General features: G+C 39.4%; 1 protein-coding gene across 2 annotated transcripts; it reads right to left on the bottom strand.

The window, feature by feature from the left end:
* Positions 1-683: 683 nt before the first annotated feature.
* cdhr1a (cadherin-related family member 1a) lies at positions 684-15763 on the bottom strand. Of its 2 annotated transcripts, none has more exons than XM_061040973.1 (17): positions 15619-15763; positions 14316-14411; positions 13303-13448; positions 13156-13206; positions 12967-13056; positions 12761-12847; positions 12044-12160; positions 11384-11527; positions 9789-9867; positions 9234-9334; positions 8329-8532; positions 7423-7575; positions 7130-7294; positions 6129-6196; positions 3127-3355; positions 2769-3026; positions 684-1404 (listed from the first exon to the last, which is right to left on the bottom strand). In XM_061040973.1, the coding sequence occupies exons 1-17, from the start codon at positions 15695-15697 to the stop codon at positions 832-834; spliced, it is 2640 nt and encodes an 879-aa protein (XP_060896956.1). In that variant the 5' UTR covers positions 15698-15763; the 3' UTR covers positions 684-831. The 2 variants fall into 2 exon arrangements, with proteins under 2 accessions (XP_060896956.1, XP_060896958.1); XM_061040975.1 differs by having other exon boundaries at positions 1269-2237.

Consider the following 15763-nt stretch of genomic DNA (forward strand, 5'->3'; position numbering starts at 1 on the left):
CAGGGACCTACACAGTGCTGTTCACCTGCAGCAGTAGGATTAAAAGTTTTTCCTAACGTGATCACTTCGGTTCCCTTCCCTCGCGCTGATCTCTTTAGTCAGTTCAAGTGTCATGAAATCTCTTGTAAGGAGCTTGGTTGGGTCCCAAAAAAGCAGTGTTACATTGAATGACAAGTGAGCGGAGGTGAGGAAATTTAAGCCACTAGTGTGTTGACAAAAAGTTCAAAGGGTGGGAACTACCTGTTACAGAATGATTTACCAATCAAAGACATGATTCAGAAACAAAGGGAAAAGAGTGAAAATTCAAAACAGAATCTGAATAATGATGCACATGACGAGCATTTGACTTTGTTTTTTAACACACAGCAGTTTCAGTGTCCTTCTGCACACACACACACACACACACACACAGACACACTCAGACACACACACACACACACACACACACTCAGACACTCACACAGACACACTCAGACACACACACAGACACACACTCAGACACACAGACACAGACACACACACACTCAGACACGCACAGAAAGCATTGATTCTTAACTTTGGAAAAAATCAGTGGACAAAACAAACCAACCACAAGGTCTATTTAGCAGCTATTGTGGAGCTTTTGAACACATGAGCGTCATCATGCAGATGTTGGAGTTCCATTTCAAAGTTTATACAAGTTGTAAGGGCAAAATATAGGAGAAGTCACATTGCATACTTTAAATTGTAAATTTGTACGAAAGCTAGCAGACTGGACCTGATAGAGAAGTTGAAAACTCCAGGACCAAATGCTCCTACATGGACCTTGAGGTGAGCTTGTTTTGCCGATAGTTACTGAAGTTGCAGCAGCCTCTTCTGCTCCAGTCTCATCTTGAGCTCTGAAACCAGCGCATTGTTCACAGTGTCCCGCCTGGTTGTCACAGGCCTTTTTTTCGGTTTTGCTGCCACTGCTGCCGAGACAGTGGGCACCACCCACTGCCTCTCGCCCGGGAAGCAGGGCGGTGGAGGAGGGGGCAGGGATGGGGCGCAGGGCGGTGGAGGCGGGCACCAGTGTCTCACAAGATTGCCGACGTTGTTGTTGTAGTTGACGTTCTCCACGATGACCTCCGGCTCCGGCTCCGGCTCCAGCTCCACCTCCTCTACTCTGAATTTCTGTCCTGGGTTTTCTGGTTTCTTGAAGGGGTTTTCTATGTTCCAGATGGGCTGGTTCCTCTGCCTCCTCCTCACGCGGCGGTTCGGAAGAATCCGGTTCGACTTTTTGTTGCGCATGAATGTTGCCGTGGAGATGATGACTGTGACTATGACCATAAGACAAATGACACCAGCAAGCAAGGCTACGATTTGCAAGGGCTTGTTTCTACTCTGCATCAAAAATGATCCCAAAGGCCCCCCACTGAGTTGGGTCTGTAAAAGAGCACAGGGAGAATATAAATCCATGGGTGTGAATTCAAAGCCTTTAACACAAAGAGGAATAATTAAGTATCGTCTGTGTGTGTGTAGAAATGCATGTTTTTGATCTTTTGGCTAGAAATATCACTTGTGGTGCAAAATACAATGGTGTAAAATCCACTGCAAATTAACCACTGTAGACTGTTTGAATGTAAACACTGGTGACATTTCATTGTCCTGGTGGATGTCTCGCAAATTGAACAGATTGATTATGAAGTGTTTGACTGAATTCATGCATGTGCTTTTGTGTTTTATTTGTCAAGACAAGATCAGAGAGGATGGTTAGTAAGACCATAGCTGGGATCATCCAGCTTCTGAGAATGAAGACATTATTTGATGTGAAGATAAAACAAAATGTTTGTTTTCTTTTTGCTTTAATTCTCGCATCAAAATATGAGAACTAAATGCAGAACATTCAGGTAAAAAAGAAACAAGGTAACTATGTTTATATCGTGCTCCTATACTCTTTTACAGACACAGCTTTATTCTACCACAAACTACTCTAGGGTAAAATTAATTGCTACCAATTCTTGCCTACCACAGTGTTTGGTTTAGTTTAATTTAGATGATCTCAAGGCAAGTTCCACTTATGGCGCCGGCCTCCTAATAATCTTTCTGATCTTGCCCTGAGAATGGATGCGGGACTTTTTCACAGAGGACCAGTATAACAGAGTGGAAATGAAGATTGTGAGCGAAACGGCGGAGATGACAACAGTCAAACAAATCCCAAACACAGACTTTGGATGTCTCCTGAGGTCCAAGAAGTACGAGACAAATCTGGTTTTGATCTGAAAACATGACAGTTGCATTCGTGTGAGATTCAGATTTCTATGACCATGGCTTTAAATGATACCTTAGCACTGATACGACCTACAGTATGCTGCACAAAAAACTAGACTTCTGCAACAGAAAACGTTAAAAAAATAAAAATCAAGATGAGAGAATCGTTAAGACCAATAAGCATTTTCAATTAATAATTGATTCAACCAAAAATGCATCCAACTCTGAATCAGTGTGCATTTTATCTTGATTTTACCTGGGCACTTTACACCTGACTTTGTTAGGTTATGAAGCAGATTTGCTGTAATATTATTGATCATTAACACTCATTACCCACAGGTACATCTAGTGACTACCTAGCAGCATAAAATATGAAATCACATTAACTTTTGATGAACTGATGTTTGCAACTCTCACATTACTTTTCACGCACTTGAAGAATTCATTCTGTGGAATTCATCATTTCATATTTTAGATAGGTATAACCCCAACATGGATTCATTAAGCATTTGTTTATCATCGTCTTTGTTCCAACTTACAGCTTCAGTGACGTCGATCTTGATGACGGCGGTGGTGCTGAAGGACGGCTGGCCTCGGTCCCGGGCCTGGACCACCAGAGACCAGGTGCAGTCGCTCTGCTTGGTGATGTTCTGAATGATTGCCATGGACTTGATGTAGGACTTGAGCATGATCTCCCCCGTGTCAGCGTTAATGTCAAAGATGTTGTTGTCTGGCTCCGCTTTCATGATGGCGTACTCGATGACGTTGTTGGGTACCTCAGCATCATCGTCTACAGCCTGTGTGGGAGGTGGATGCATCGAGTTATAAAGTTCATCATCATGACGTTATTCTTGAGTCTCACTTCATTTGACAAAGTTCTGAACCAAAGATGAATACCTCTATTTTCACTGGCGCTCCAATCACCATGGTGGTCTCGAGGAAGTTGTCATTGAAAGAAGGCGGGTGGTCGTTCAGGTCCAACACAGTCACAAAGACCTCAGCCAGGCTGTACTTCCCCTCGGCATCCTCCGCCTTCACATAGAAGTTATACTTGGACCTCACCTCTGCGTCCAGGCTCGCCCACGGCTGGGTGTAGATGATCCCAGTTGTTGGCTGAATCAGGAACCTGTGGTGAGATCATTTTCAACAAATCAAATGAGATAGACTTTATCCATTAAATACAATGGCATGTTTTTAAATATAACCCCCTATGATTTATTAGGACTATTATGTGGAAAAACTTTATTTTCTTCTTAGAGTTGCCTAACCGAGATTGTACTTTTTTTTGGATGAGATTATTTTGCTTAAACCACCTTGTTCTAACTATTTCAAAGCTGTAATGGCACAGCATTACAGTCCAAAACAAATTTCTACAAGGGGACAACAAAGTGTATCGTGTCGTATCGCATCGTATCCTATTGTCTTGTGTTGTGTCGTATCGTATGGTATCATTTCATTTCATATCAGCCCTAACCAAAATCTGACTGGTCAATTTTAAAAGTGACAATAAAGTGTAAAAAGTCGTTTTTTTTCCCAAGTAGTTAAAAAAATCAAATTATTCATTTAGGTTTAAAAGTTCAAGACCTGGTTCACAACTTATCACAGTAACTTTTTTAAACCTGAAAATGCACTTTTAAACATTTTAAAGCTTAACATTGAGCTACAGGCAATGATAAAACTCACAACCACGCTGTTTTACCGACATATACAGGAATGAAAAGTCTATCTGTCACAGAGAGTTATGTGTTGTCAAACAGCAACTGGTTCAGGGTGTGGTCTTGAAAGAGAGGCTGTAAACAACATGAGCTGTAACACAGCACAGATGTAGCATTAAGGGCTCATGTTACAGAACCTAACACCTGAAACAACACCTTTTTATATTTTGATCAATATCAGAAAATACACAAACATACAGATTGATGCTTAAAAGAGCTGGTAGGCCGGCCTTTGTACTTAAGACTGTTTTCTCTCTTCATGCTAAGCTAGGCTAATCACCTACTGTGTCTAGACCTTTATATAACCAAAGGGTTAACATTAGACGGTTGATGTTCTCATCTAACTTTAAAAAAGAGAACGAATGTGTTCCTTTTTCCAAAACGTTTAGCTATTTATTAGAAGTATCCCCGTCATGTGCATCTGAATTCACACAGAGCAGGAGTGAGCTTGTTTCACTCCACTGGCTGAAATATGTTGTTACTCTACACTGACTTTGTCACAGTGTAAGGTAGTCAGAAGCAAAGAGCAGTCTATTTTCTCCTCCAATCCCATTAGAGGATTAGAGGAAAGACAGCGGGCGAGCAGGAAAAGAGCAGGGCGGTTTTCCCCCTCCGGATAACTCTATAAATTAGAATGTTTTAAAAGGAGAGTAGAGTCAGAGTTATAAAATGCTGAATGTTTTCAGAAGCAGAACCAAGAAGTTGTATTGATTTACACATTTTGGGTTCATAGAGGCCTTCTGGAGTAATCTGTGGTGAAACTGTTTCCAAATGGTTTTAACCAGTGTGCACTCCAAATCTCCCTCCTCTGCTTATTTTGGAAATCCTTCCCCAGCACGCCACGTGACATCTCATATCTCCTCTAATTCATCACCGCAGAGCTCAAAATCTGTACTAAGAGGTCCAAAAATATTATTATTTTAACATTATAGCAATGCACAAAGCGAGACGTTTATTGATTAGAGGCATGAAATGACTGTACTAACGTCTACCTGTGTGTTCACAAAGGGGTCATGTTTACTTTACTTGACTGCTCTAAATGTTTCTAAATCCTGGTTTTTGCTCCTGTGAGGCATGCAGATAGAAATGTGATTGAAAACATATTCCATTCATAGCATTGAGTATCCTCGTTTTGACACGTCTTAGGCACTAACTCTGAATCTTTAGGACTCTATATGCACTGATTGAAAGAAAGGTGAGCTGTGTGTTTTCACTGCTTAGAGAGAGCACGGACGACTGAGCCTTTTTCTCAGAGGTTAGACTTCTGCTGAAAATGTAATAAAAAAATGGAGCTGAGAGAAAATACCAGCAAATCCTCCGAGGGACTACAGGGCTTAGGTGCAATAAACAGCACAGAGTTCAAATATGAAAAACAAGTCTGCTGTCATGTTCCTCTGCAGCTTTCAGGCAGATGTGCTCATCTGGTTTTAATACACAGGAGTGCAATTAAAATGTCAAACGCAGGCTTCAGTATAATTTCTGTCAAGAAACCGTTTCCAGTTATTAGTATGGGTTGACTTTTTAATGTATTTTTTTATTTTTTTTGGGAGGGGATTTTTGCTTTTATTGGCTAGGATAGCTGAAGGGGGGCAAGAAATGTTGGGAGGAGATAGAGGGGGACGACTTGCAGCAAAGGGCTGAGGTTGGATTCAAACCCACAGCTGCTTTGACAAGGATTACAGTCGTTGTACATGGGGCGCACAACATAACCGCTATGCTATCAGCGCTCTCTTGATGTTTTTTTCTTCTTCTCCTAACATTAATCTACTTCTTTAAAGATATGATTTGCATTTGTGATAGTCAAAATGTTTTCATTCTCCTCTGATGGAATGTCTGCCTCATCATCTCCACAAATACAACTTCACACTGCCATGTTCACTACACAAAGAAAACCAAAGAATAGACACAAGGGAGCAACTTTTCACAATAGTATTTAGCTGCAATCTTTTATGGAATTCTTTATCTTGTGCAGAATTAAACAAAAATAATCACAGGAAGATTGTGAGGATGATTTATTCTAAAAATTAAGATAATACCGTTTAGACATGAATGAGGTTTTGTCTGTAATTAAATGAGTGGAGGTGTATTTTGGTTCAAATGATTTATGCTGATTTCTAAATATATAATACAACTTTAAGAAAAAAAAGGTGCAGAGAGTCCATTAAGTTTAATTCTTATACTCACAAGTCGGCCCCTGATCCGTATATTGAGTACTGCACGTCACCCCAGGGTCCTGAGTCTGGGTCTGTTGCCTGTAAATAAAGCGAAGAAGACAAAATGAACCAAAATAAATATGTTACAGGTTAAGTTAACACTTTCATATATCAGGTTAAAGCCACAAAAGTAGTGTAGGTGTAGTGTGGTGCTTACAATTTACTGGCCAGTTACCAATATTTCAATTTGGTGTGCCTTCTTTTTTACTCCCTCTCCTTCAAAATATTGAAGGTAAATTTGTGTTTTGTTTTTTTACTATTCAGAAAACACAGAAAAGAGAAGTCTGTGCGTGCATGGCCCCTGAAGTAAACCGTCTCAATCTGTGCCGTGTTGGAACATGATGTTGTCGAGGTCAGCTATAAAAAGACTGATTTTTGATGTCATCGCAACATCATCACAGGCATCGGCTAATCTGTCTGTCTATCGCTGCTGGGATGCCTGTTTGATGTTTCCATGTGTCCAAGGTCACTTGTAGGCTGTTCTTTTATCTGATTGAAATTGCCTAGGATCAAGGAAATGAGCCTCTGTGGCGCTCACGCAAGTGCAGGACTTATTAGCGAGCCTCCCTGTTGCTTTGAGCCCCTGCAGGGCTGACAAGCACAAACCATGACAACAGATGATCCATCTATCGTTTCATCTACATCTATGCATCCATCCATCCATCCATCCATCTGTGTTGATCTGATATCTGCACATATTTCTGTGCTGCAGCTGCATGTGCTACCAAGCATTAGGAGAAAAAAAAAAATCTGGGAATTTTGTGTTACACAACAAAATGAAAGTGATAGCCATCTGGCAGCTTACCTCGCCTAGCTTTTATCTACATCTTTAACCATATTATCCCAACCCCCACTGCCTAAAAAGACTACATTTCGGGAATTAATGGTCCTTTTGGACATTTTGTTAAACTCAGAGGAGTGACGTACGTCGGTGATGGCATGTATTTTTAGACGGGATGAGGGCTCGCTCACCGTGACTGATACCACATTGGAGCCGCCGGGTGAGTTTTCTGGAATTCTGGCGATGTAGTAATCTGAAGAGAATTTGGGAGCGTTGTCGTTGGTGTCCAGCAGATGAATCACAATGTCAGCTGTGGCGCTGAATCTCTCAGGAGTATCGATCTCCACTGCAAGTAGCTGAGGAGGAGAATGATTGAAAGACATTTTATCTTTAAATAAAATGCTGAACATATATGAACAGTTCTTCAGTGAAATGTAATCCCACTTTCATCTACTTTAAAGCACACTTAGTGTACTGAGTTAACCTTATATGTGAGAAAATGGTGTTTCTCGTAGTCCATGGCAGCAGAATCTTCAACTAAGATCGTGACTTGGGCCTCATTGAGTACCGTCTGAGGCACGACTCGCAGCATCCTTCCTGGACCGATAAGTCTCAGATTGAATTTCGCATTAGCACCCTGAAAGAGCAAAACATACATCACTAAATTATTCAGTATTCTCATTAGTGAAAATGCCATGTAGTTATGATAAACATTGCAGGAACCTATTTATAGTCATCTGCATTTGTCATAAAGATATTTTCAAACAGCTGTAAAGAATAATCCATGTAAAGTACAGTCCATTCAATCAATGTAAAAGGTCTGTATCTGTTCATTGTTACATTAATGTACGAGATATATCGATAGGATATCAGTGGCTGCAGTGATATTCTAAGTAACGCATAATGCCACTGGTCTAAAAGAGCATGCTCTGATGTTGTAACAGTATTACGAGAGAACACATTTGGTGAACAGCAGCCATTTGGACGAGGCGGAAACAAGAAGCTGCAGACACACACACACAGAGAGACTTGCATAAGCTGACAAATGGCATAGTTATGGAGAGCCTTTTAATTTGTGTTGGCTTTTGCAATTTGAAAAGGATTGTCTGTAATAATGGCCGGCTTAAAGTCATTTCAGAGACAGGAAGGCAGACAGCCTCAACATGAATGTTGACTGAATCATTTTTTCTGTTAGAATGTAATTTGGGCAGATTATGAGTGTTAGTCCATAAAAACAATCACGGTCTCTCTCTTCTGGGTCACAGCCCTTAACTTTGAAAGCAAATAAAGTGTTTATATGCTGGGAAATAATTTGAAACATTACTGAAAAATATTAACTTTTTTTTTTTTCTGTAATAGTAAAAATGAAAGACGGTAACTTTGTCCCCACCTGATCGGAGTCGTTGACGGTGATTCTTAGCCCGCGCAGGATCTCTCCCTCTGGAGGATGTTCATACATGGTCAGCTCAAAAATATTCTTTGGGCCCTTTTCCCCGTAGAAAGTGGGCGGGTTATTGTTCAGGTCCACCACACGGATCACCAACGTGGTCAACTCATAGTCCATGAGTCTACCTTCAGGACTCACCTCTGATGCCTGCACACAGTGAGGGAAAAGTTATGAATGTAAAACTCCCAGTTTATGAATTTATTACTTATATAGTCAGTAGGTGTGCATAAAGGACGTTTTATCTACCAGTCGAACCAGAGCTGGTTGTACTTCTACTTGTAAGATAAGATAAGACAACGCCAGATAATCATCCTTCTTCAAAATATTGAAGACAGAAAACAAGGCCTCAACTGCTTGAAATGGGTACATATGTCTGTAAAATCATGGCAAGCCAAATTCACTTGTTAAGTTTCATGAAATAAGACATTAAATCTTATTGAAGACATTTCCTCTCTTTTCAAGCAGACAGTTTTACTTGTTACAAGGAATTCATGTCTTATTTTCTGCATGTGATATCTTGGAGTAAAAGTTGTATCTCGACCTTTCAGGTTGATGAGACTTATATTGAATGAGATTGTAATGAGATATTTTTTTGACCAGGAAGTAAACAAATACGTTTGTTAAGATTTGAGTTTTTGCAGTGCGTGTCTGCCTATAGATTCATAATAATTTACTTGTTTAATTTGGCCCTGGCTGATTGAGGCAAGGTTTTGATACAGAAACCTGTATGCATGGCATCTACTTTATGATTTAAATATGAAGCAATGTATCATTGCACATGTCCCTGTTAAATATACAAATCTAGGCAAAAAGAAAACAAGTGTTTTGTTTTCATTGATTGAACTCACCTTGACTTTAATGTTGAAGATTTCTCTCTTCAGATTTATGGGGTGAGACAGCAGGGTGATTAAACCGCTCGTTTTATTGATGCCAAAAACACCGTCGTCACCTGGTGGGACAAGAAACCCAAAGAGAGACCTGTGAGCCCTTTAATCAATCCATAGAACTTTATTAGTACAGCGCCAATTCATAACAACTGTTATCTCGAGACACTTTACAAAAAGAGCAGGTAAAAGACCTTACTCGTTGCTATAATACAAAGACCCAACGTGAATCCATCATGAGTATAGCACTCAGCAACATTTAGCAAAAGTTACAGTGGCAAGGAGAAACGTCCTTTAAGAGGCAGAAATCTTCTGGCAAAACCAGACTCATAATGAACAGCCAACTGCCAAAACTGCACCAGGCTTGAAAATTTGGATAGAGGGAGATGGGATAAGATGCATGAAGAAGGATAGGGACAAACGGGGAGAGTGGACATCTAGGCACCAATGATCCAGAGGAACCTACTTCTGCTTTCTGTCACAATCATTTTATGTCTTTGACTGAACTCAACTGCTTACCCTCGTCAAAGGAATATCTGATTGGGTTTGGGTTTCCAACATCTCCATCTTTTGCTTCTACGATGAATATCACAGACCCCTGGGTAAAAGATTATAAAAGAAAAAAAATACATTTTACATTTTTTTAGTGTAGTTTTTTTGTTTTTCTGCTAAACAGCTGGCTATGGAGTGAATTATTATTCTGTATGCACTACCAGTCAAATGTTTGAACACACAACAGTAACAGTATTATCAATAAAACAGTATACTCTATTATTATAACATAGCTACTGTAAGCTGTATCTAGGGCTCACCTACTAATAGAAGGGCTTTTCTTTATTTTGACTATTTTCAACATTTTAGAGTAATAAGAGTTGATATAAAAACATACAAAATAAAACATTTCATTTCACTTGAAATGTATACATATGTAGGCATCAACTTCACTAATTATATTTATATAAGAAACTTATGTCAAACATTTAAGCATAAGCCTTTAGATCAAAATGTATTTCAGATAATAAGGTGCATTTCAATCATGTGTCCAAACCTTTGAGTGGTAGTGTGAGTATTTATAGTTCTCAAATTACTGAAGGTCTTTTTTCTAACAATAAAAAGTTATTTTATGCAGGCATAAAGAAAGACTTTAAAAAAAAACCTTAAAACAAAAAATAAACATATCAAAAACACAACTCAATTTCAATGTAGCCATTGCAGCTAGGGAACAGCTCGTCAAACCATCGAATTAAAGTCTTCAAATGGAAACATTAAATGTCATTTTTTTCATTAGTATTTCAAGATAAAGGTCTTCAAAGTCTTCCTTCTTCAATGACCTGCTACAGTCGTGACATTTCATGTGACTGAAGAGATAACGTGACTTTCATGTGCTGTTTGAGACGCAATGATAAAGTCAGCATTACTGTTAAATGTCAGCAATTAAAGCGGAGTGATATGAGATGAAGCTGCTTTGGATTTCGAGCTCATTTGTTTGTTCTTATTAAAAAAGGTTAGAAAAATGAACTGATTTCACAAATAGTGACTGTGCTTTGATAAATGGTGTGATAACGTGACAGATGTTCCTTTCAGTCCAACGACTCTTCCAAATGTAAACTGAAGCAGCAGAACGTAGTTTGTGTTTAGCATCTATAGGCTCCGCCATCATCACTCCTCGCAGATTACAAATTTGAACGGATATATACTTAAACCCCCTAAACGGAGCCTATAGGTGGATGCTGGGGGGGTTGGGATGAAAGCAAGAGCACAATACTGATGCAAGTCAGAGCTGGCGGTGATGGAGCGGAAGAGAGCGGAAATCTTGCAGTTTAAAAAAAGGTCGCCATTTGGAAGGATGTGTTGTCAGGTGATTGTGGATGATGACGCATGACAAAGTGTGAAAACAGTGCAGCTCGAGTTCTCTGCCCGAAGGAGTGGCCTCATTGCAGATGGCATTGTCATTCGATTGTGATACAAAATAAACCTTTGTCATAATTCTAAGAACGTCACAACATGTTAATGGCACCGAGAATGTATGAACAGTTAGAAAAAAAACGTGCATGTGTTTCACATAAAGTGCACAGTCAAAGCAGGATGTCACTGCAGAATCTTTCCATACTCACTGGAACAGAGACTTCATAAACGTAGCCAAAGTACGGTGTCCCGATAAAAGATGGCGGCGTGTCCTGAACGTCAATCACATTGATCGTCAGGGTAGCAGAAGATGACATGAACTGCTCCTTGCCATTAAAGTTACCTCCACCATCCTGGAACAAAAGTAAAAGAGAGTTTTGATGTACACAACCCAAACTGGGGTATTTCAATTTGGTGTGTTTATGTTGTGGAACATTTACAAAGCTTTGTTAATACATATATACGTGTAATTTCAAGTAAACTTTCAATGTTAACGTACATGACAAGAACATTCTCAGTGTCTCACTTGAAGCTGGAGCTCACTGTTTAAAGGAAGACTCTCTTTTGATTTGATCATCTTAAAGGTTTTAATCAAGTTCATGTTCAATGTTTGTTACACACGTTCATTTTCCTGAAGAAGGACCAAACATGTTAAATATATTTCCCTCCTCATTTTTGCCAAACAGATATTCAAAGTCTTCCTGAAACATGCATTGCTTATATTCACATGTATAAACCATGCTCCTGTTTGCTATATGTGCTGGTGCTACTAATGATCCAAAAGGTCGACAAAGGTTACTTTCAATTGAGGAGGATTTGACACTTTTGCAGAACCAGAAATGGTTTCTGAGTTTGGATAAACCCATTACCTTTGCAATGACAGTAACAAAGTGTGTCTTTGTTTTTTCAAAGTCCAACATTTCCCCTGATTTCAAACGGAGGACACCACTGTTTCTGTCCATGGAAAACAAAATGGACTGAGGATTCTGCAACAGAGAGCGAGACATAATCAGGGTTTAAAAAAGAGACACATAAAAAGGTCACACGCGGGTAAAGACTCCGTCGCTGAACCTCAATTACAAACATCACGTGAGATATCATGAAAAAAGCTCACATGTCTCCATTAAAAACATACAGTATTGAATGAGGCCACATTTTGAACCATGGCTCTGACTCTGTCCATCTGGATGTAAAGAGCCCTTATGCTAAAGGTCAGGCCAGGCAGGTGTAAGCTGCAGCATCCAGATGTGCGCAAATCAAGTCACTGTCACTCCATGCCAGCTGTTCTCTGGTCCTAATAGTCCAAAGTGCAAACTAACATTGCCTGCCAGCCCCTTCCAAAGCAGCCCACTAAGCCACCAGTGTAGCCTGACACAAATGTAATTGTGATTTAATCCTCATAACTACACCAGTATAACCAGGCACATGCATAAATACACACGTGAGCATTAGAAAAACTAACTGATATTAATGAATTGATGTAAATCACACAGAATAACATAACCACCCAACAGTTTAAGCTGGTGTTTCAAATGAGTAGCGTTTAACCGTTTGCATACTGTATTGATTCATTGCAGAAATGTTACCTGGAGGTAGTAGGTGACTGAGCCGCCTGAGCCTGTGTCTCGGTCCACTGCCTCGACTCTGTAGATACTGCTGCCAGATTCTGTTGTCTAAAGTGTGCGAAAGCAAACATGACATGGCGTCTCAACAGAAATGCTTCAAAAAAACTTTGAACCAAATATATTGTGTCCATATTTTTCCATAAAGCTTTTACTTTCGCATAACTTACTTCCAGTACATTAATGATGGCTGGCATGTTTTGGAACTCAGGTTTTTCATCATTTGCATCCATTACAAATATTGTGACTCTTTCCACAACCTGAAAGAAGAAAATGAAGAAAGAGATGAATAAGCTTTTAGCTTTGTTCCTTTAAAAATATGACATCAAATGTCATAAATACACATTGAGAGTTGATACCTGGCTTCTTCCATCGCTGATGCTGACATGGACATCAATAGAATCATGTTTCTAAGCAAAGATGGAAAACAAGTTCAAATCAACATGTACATGATTAAAAAGTCTTTGATTTTCTACACTAATCTTTCTAAGATGTGTTCGGTTTACCTCTCGGTCTAGCTGTTCCACCAATGTGATGTTTCCTGACACTGGGTCGACACTGAAGTACTCTTTGGCTCCGGGATCAAAGGAAAGGCCGTAGCTCACCTTCTGGCCTTCAGGGTCTGTGCCGTTGAGTGAATAGATCTGTGTGCCTAAAAGCAGATGCTGTAATTTAATCCACTGAGCCGCAGATGTGACTTCAATAAACACTTTCGGAAGATGTGTTTTGAGCATGTGTACAAATGATAGTATGTTCCTATTCCAAATTGTACATTTAAAGAAAAAGATTAAAACTGGTTCTAAATGCAAATGTTTTCAGAATATGCCTACAGAGTTGTTCTTACCAAAAGACCTTTGTAGAAATTTCCCAGTAATGCTTAAAGTTGATTTTATTTAATACGTGCAAGAGATCTCACCTGAGGGTACAGGTTAAACACTTGCAAAGTATTTAGTATGAAAATGAAATATAATAAATACATAATATATATGTATATTTCTTGTCCACAGTTTAACTCTGAAGAAGTAGACTTCATTAGGGTCAAACTTGCCTAAACTGTTGATTGGTCCTTCTTTTAAAAAAAACGACAAAATTTACATTAAATTTGGATTTTTATTCCTTTCGAAAAATGAAAAGCGAAGAATATCTAACCCATTATTTTGGGAAAAGCTTCTGTTGAAAAACAAGGCTAACACATTAGGTAGCAGTATAATAAGTTCCCAGACCGACTGAATCTGTATTAGGCCAGCTTCACCAGAAAACCGTCTTCACATTCAACAGGTGGCTCCAGCAGATGAGCATGTTAGTGAGACGTATGTACATGCCACACAACATCTGTTCATCTATCACAGACTATTCATCACCCTGAACCCTTTAGATACTGGCAACCAGAACATGACATTTTGGACTATTCATCACCCTGAACCCTTTAGATACTGGCAACCGGAACATGACATTTTGTTGATCAGTTGCAACAGCTGCCTATTAGCTGTTCACACTAAATGTCAGAGGATGACCTCACCGACTGCCGTGTCCTCCGAGAGGCTGAACAGAGCCAGGTTTCCATTTTGGCTGTAAGGTCCGTTGTCGTAGAAGTAGGGGGCAAAGTCTGCTTGTGCTGAGGAGAGAGATATCAGACTGTTATTGAATGCTTGAAAGTTGACTTTAAGACTTAAAGTTGAATTTCAGAAGTTGGAAAAAAAAGCTTCAATCAGTCGACTTCTGCAACAGTCTTACTCAATCTGGTTCGAGCACTAGCTGTATGCTAATGCTAGATAAGCTAAGCTAAGTCGATTTGGTTCCTTTGGCACACTTATGTGTTATTGTCACTGGTGTCAAAACGGGTCACTACTATTACAATTTAAACAGCCAATGTCTGTGTAGGTTCTTAATCATCCAGGTCAGACTAGACTTCAACCAAGTCCAGTTGCCTTTGGATCAAGCGTCACATTAAGCAGCCAATCAAAAGCTAAGAGAGCGATATTTTAATTCTAAATCTTTACATATTTCCTGTAAAAACAGGAAACTGGTGAGGGACTTGTGAATATTTATTGGCCAGCAATACTAAATGTGAAACACAAACACAGTAGGCCTAACGTCCATTATCTGCTAGCTAGCTCGTAGCTCCTGCGAATCAAAGGAAGCGTTTAATTGCACAAAAAACGTAGTATACTGTACGCCCTCAAGTGAAGGATGATGTTTTCCAGGAAACGACTAACTCTAAATTAGCATCGACAATAACTACAAAACAACTCTCTTGTGCTAATATATTGGCATATAAATGAAAAAAAGAGCTCAAGTGTGATTAAAGATTAAACATTTTTAACTTCCATGGGAGCCTTAAACTGTCTTGCTTTAATACCAGAGTGACATGAATCAAGATGACAATACAGTGCTCACACGCCCTCTGCTTTCTCTTCAGCTTTAATTAGGATTACAAGTGAGTTACGTCAACCTAAGAAAACCTTTCTATTCATAGACCCCAGATCTCTGCAGGTAGAAATAACAGCCTACTATTCTTAATTTCAAAATAACTGTGAGCTAGATTCTGTTTATAGCTGTTACTATTTCACCATAACCATTATAATCAAATGTTTAAACCAGACACATCTATTAGTATTAAAGTCTTACGGAGCACAAACTCATTAGAACTTCAAAAACAACTAACTAGATATGACAAGAACACCAGTTAATTAGAAAAAAAAAGCATTTAATTACAAAATGAGACAATCTTCAACTGAGAGTCTGGTACATCTGAGCAGCATTCCCAAAGTGATCACAGCAAAGAATCAACTCTAAGTAGAGAATACAGACGTTTCACTTACCAAAGCCGGCATGGACAAACACAAACAGCAGTAGCAAATGTAAAATCTTTACATTCTTCATCCTAAAGAATGAAGTCATGAAAGCGCACCATGAAGACGGCTTCGTCGAGACACCTGCGCATGAGACGATGAGGTGTTTGTGTGC

Source organism: Labrus mixtus, chromosome 6, assembly GCF_963584025.1.
Source record: "Labrus mixtus chromosome 6, fLabMix1.1, whole genome shotgun sequence".
In the NCBI taxonomy this organism is placed as follows: Eukaryota; Metazoa; Chordata; class Actinopteri; order Labriformes; family Labridae; genus Labrus; species Labrus mixtus.

Excerpts from the sequence above, each read along its gene's own strand:
- cdhr1a (XM_061040973.1), bottom strand. The coding sequence starts at position 15,697 with ATGACTTCATTCTTTAGGATGAAGAATGTAAAGATTTTACATTTGCTA. Across the intron at positions 12,848-12,966 it reads CCATCATTAATGTACTGGAA|ACAACAGAATCTGGCAGCAG; the intron begins GTAAGTTATGCG and ends CGCACACTTTAG. Across the intron at positions 11,528-12,043 it reads TTGTTACTGTCATTGCAAAG|GATGGTGGAGGTAACTTTAA; the intron begins GTAATGGGTTTA and ends CTTTTGTTCCAG.